Source organism: Oryzias melastigma, linkage group LG13, assembly GCF_002922805.2.
Source record: "Oryzias melastigma strain HK-1 linkage group LG13, ASM292280v2, whole genome shotgun sequence".
NCBI classification, from domain to species: domain Eukaryota; kingdom Metazoa; phylum Chordata; class Actinopteri; order Beloniformes; family Adrianichthyidae; genus Oryzias; species Oryzias melastigma.
The window spans coordinates 6,844,589-6,849,027 of NC_050524.1; the positions used below are offsets into that span (position 1 = coordinate 6,844,589).

The window sequence follows — 4,439 nt, forward strand, 5'->3', positions numbered from 1 at the left end:
CCTCTCAGAGGCCTGCTCCGAGTCTGCAGGTCATCCACAGACTCGCAGCAGAAGAGGAGCGGCGGGCGATGAAAAATAATCAGTAAACTGTTTTTATCTTCTATATTTGAAGATTTTTGTCTAAAATAAAATCAAGTAACCTATTTTTTTTTTACCTGCTTTGATGGAATCTACCTTAAAGTTCCACTATAATTGTCCTTTGATCTATTCTAAAAGTGTTCCCAGTGTTTGTTTTTGTTTTTTAGTTATGATATTTTTAACCTAAAACTTTAAAAAAATCTTTTGTTTTCTATGATGTAGTTTTATTTAAAAAATCATTTATTAACACCAAAACAATACATAACATCCAAAACAAACTGAAATAACAATTAATAATTGAAAAGGAGCAAATTGAAGAACACTTATCTGCCCTTATCACTACAATAAAAAACATAAATCAAGGTACATTAATTAAAATAAATAAATAAAAATAAATAAAAATAAATACATACACATTGACATATACTAACACAAATACTTTATTCCTGTCAAGTTCAGCCAATCAACTCAAAGTTTTATAAGGCAATTTTGCTTGAGACATAATTCTACATACTATAAATAATATGTACTTATCATCTGATTTTTAATAAGACTTTTAAAAGCAGAAATTGTTTTAGTGTTTTTAGTTCCTCTGTCCAAATTTTTCCAAATGCTAGATCCATATACTGCAATAGATCTGAAGTTTCTGCAGAGAAGCAGGAGTTCATTAAGCTTTCTATGTCATAGATACAATCTCCTTCAAACTGCATTTTTTCCTCTGCTACTGATTCCCAGTGATTTAAATGGATAAATATTCACAAATGTAATTTAAAACTTACTTTTCTTCATACTGTCCTCAAAAAATTTCATGTTGAAAACACAGTTGTAATTGGTTTAATAGATGACAGTCTACACAGAAAACCTTTTCATTTTTATATTTTTTATAACCTTTTAAGATGTTTTAAATACTGCAAATGAACTTTTATTTTCTAAAAGAAATGACACAAAACTCCTTTCTTCTAACCGAAATTACTCTCATTACCTGCTTCCTGGACGCCCCCTGGAGCAGAATCCTGCTTCTGTTGCCATGGACACCGCCCAAACACACAGATCTGGATCGGTGCGGCGGACCGGCCAGCAGCAGGAGCTCGTCTCCATCTCTTCTGAGGAGAGAAGAATCCTGGTCTCTCTGGACAGACTCAACCAGCAGCTGCACTGTGGGAAATTCTGTTTGTCTCGATCTGACAATGATGATGTTGTGATCAGGGGATTGTGGGTAACTTCACAGTAATTGATACTTTTCTTTATTTTTTTTAGGTTTGCGGAACCATCCGGGGGCTAATGCTGGAACGGGAGCACTTGTTGACACCCCCTCGGTGAGAGATTTTCTGCTCTCCTAAACACAGAAGCTAAAGAACCAATCTGATGAAAATTGCTTTTTTAAATATTTTTAAAATGTTCTTGTGGGATTTTTCTGATGACTTATTAAGGAAATGAAGTTTAAAATCTAATTATTTGTTATTTTTTTATTAAAATTGTTGTGAATCAGGAACAGACAGAAAATACTGTTTGAAAAATATCGTATTTGTTACGTAAAAAATACACTGGACGGGTCATAAGCTTCCTGCTCTGCTTGTAGACAACTAGATCAGTCTTCGTTTTGCTAATGTTAGGTTGTAGTTGTAAGCTAGTGGGAGAGCATGTAAACACAGAGCTCTCAGTATCTGGAAGGGAAAGGGGGCGGAGTTGCTCATCCCCACAGTCCCGCCCACAACTTAGAGGTAAATTTCTAATGAACTATTGCCACTTTATAGAAACTATGTCCAAGAAAACAACACTTTTTTTAATTTTGGCGAAAAACAACAAAATCATAATTTAAAAATCCCTAGGAATGATTTGAAAACAGATCAAAAGATGATTGGAAATTGTTTTTAACTTTTATGGAGAGTCTTTTACTATTCTTGAACATTTTTTTCTTTTTTTTCCAGACAAAGGATGTGAAATTCAGCAGCTATAAGCACCACGCCTCCCCCGCTAACCGTCTTCGATCTCAGAGGAAAACATGAATCTCGTTGGGTTTACCTTCTCTGAATGTCCGTCTATAAGACAGCAGACAAAATCCAGCTGAAGTTCTATCAGTTGAATTCAAACCAAAGCTTGTTTGTTGTTATACACACTTTTACCAAAACTCTTATTTATTAGCTTGTTTGGGACTCCACCGGCACCAGGCCGAATAAAGTCTTTGTCTTCCCTAAATCTCCGGATGATTCTTCCCATAAGATCTACAAACTCGGCGTGCAGAACCCCATCAGCTTCCAGAAGCTTCTGTTTAGTTTGGATGTGCCGTGAACTCACTCATGTTTTCAGTTCCGTTTACAGAAGGCCTTAAAAGGCATCAAAAGACAGCAGGCCGCATTAAACCCAGCGTACTCTGAAAGTAAAAAAGCTTCTATACCTGCCTCACCAAACAATGGCTTCATCCACGGGGAGAGCTGGAGGGATTATTGATGCGAGTTCAACTGCCCCTCCTTGCCCGTCAAGTCTGGTTTTGCCCCCACCTTCCCCCCTGAGCCTGCTAGGACTTGCTCCAGGAGCTCAGTTAGCCCATGACGAAATCATTTTCGGTTGAGCCGCAGCTTTCTTGAGTGCTTCAAGCAGGAGCTATAAACAGTGATGTGAGCGGCGGCTCCCACTGCCATATAGAGTCATCGCACACGTCTTTGTGTTCAACTAACGCCGAGGACGGTCAGGGGGAGACGATGTGGCTTCAGGCGAACAAGCAGCAAAAAATGAAGTGGACAGGAGACAGGTTGCATGCTGGGAAGCATCAAAACTCAATGCAATGCGCAAATTTGAAAAAAATGAATCAAATTGCTGGGAGTGCAAATGAAAAGTACAAATTTACATGAACAAGTCCAATACCTACCATTATTACTTTTCTGATGTGCATAATTACATTTAATTCTTAAAACTGCTCAACAGCCAGAAACTCAACAAGAAGAGGCAAGAGTGGATTTTCAGAGGTGCAAGTTTAAGCTTGTGCTGCTGTCCCTGCTAAGGTTAAAGCTCACATTATTTTCTTTCTAACACCAAATCAGTTATATTATATATTTCATAAATGGGTCAATTCATTTATGAGTTTAATAAATTGTTTTTCCATGAAATACTACTAATCTAAAATAATGGCAATTTTAAGTGTGGGTGAGTAAAAGTGGAGGAAAATGTAAAAAAAAAAAAAAATCTAGGACCTCTAAAATAAAAGTAAAAGGCACAAAGGATCAAAGATGTTAAAATCATAGAGAAACTGATGAAAAACTGTTGTTTGAGTAGAGATTTAAACAGAAAGTGAAAAAAATAAAAGTGAAGAAGTTTTTAAATCCTTTGTAATTCAAGCTTTTAATATATTCTTAAATACGACATGTAATCTTCGTGCTCTCTTATGGGGTCCAGATGACCCCACCCTTACACTGATGTGTGACCCCTCCCATGACAGAGTTGGACATGAGTTTATGTCAGCCACAGACACCAGTGAAGATAAAAAATCCTTGAGAAAAATAAAAGTTCAGTCTTAGGGTCCAGATGACCCATTTTTTATGTAAATATACCTAAAATATCACAAGGGTTACAAAGGTGTTTGCAGTTGCTGGGAGTAACCATTAGGGGGCGCTTGGGTCTGCCTCTTCCCTCATGGTGACTTAATCTGAAACAATCAGAAGTGTTAAATAAAGAAACCAAAAGAGCCGGTTTGATCCTTTGAGGAACAAAACCAGTCTGTTCGATGAGTTTATGAAAACAAACAAACAAAACAAAACAAAAAAAAAGTGGTGTCCCGTAACATCTTAAAGGGGAATGAAGTCATATGGATAAGGAGTGGCTGCTAAGTGGGTGGTCTGCCTGGTGCTGCAACTGAAGTCCATCACTTGCTGTGTCTGAGTCAGAAACAGAGAATGAAGTAAAAAAAAAAAAAAGAAAAGGCCGCTTTCATTTGTTAAATGAATATTTCAAGACATTTAAATATGTAAAATGCTGGTATTTAGGGGAAAAAAATATACTAAAATCTGAAGCAACAGGAAATACAATCAAATAAAATAAACTTTCAAATAAATGATTGCTATATAAAGCCTAAATATTTAACAGTCCAAATTTAAAACCTGTTGCATATTTTGCATAATTAACTGTTCAAACTTGTGGCCAAACTCACAAACATGACTGTCTACCCAACAAACAATGGCCGCTCTTTAATCTGCAGCTTTCTTTAGATATTTAATGGGGCTTCATAATCATTTATTCACTAAATGTATGGGAAAGAGATGCTTCTGTATCTAGAGAGGGAGGTTCTTGACAAAATGATTTCTCAATGGAAGAGGGGTCTCATTAGCATAACAATTGTGGGAACTCGCATGGCTCTACTTTACATACAC

The 4,439-nt window shown here is 36.6% G+C and overlaps 1 protein-coding gene across 5 annotated transcripts in view; it reads left to right on the forward strand.

Moving 5' to 3' along the window:
- cep126 (centrosomal protein 126) overlaps nt 1-2,274 on the forward strand; it is a 12,115-nt gene extending 9,841 nt beyond the window's left edge. For 3 of the 5 annotated variants that reach the window (XM_036214873.1, XM_036214874.1, XM_036214875.1), the window contains exons 10-11: nt 1,336-1,394; nt 2,007-2,274. In XM_036214873.1, the coding sequence (XP_036070766.1) occupies nt 1,336-1,394; nt 2,007-2,084 (137 nt within the window). In that variant the 3' untranslated portion in view covers nt 2,085-2,274. The remainder of the gene's footprint in view (nt 1-1,335; nt 1,395-2,006) is intronic. The other 2 variants (XR_004948910.1, XM_024276522.2) reach the window with 2 other exon arrangements.
- The last annotated feature ends 2,165 nt before the right edge of the window (nt 2,275-4,439 follow it).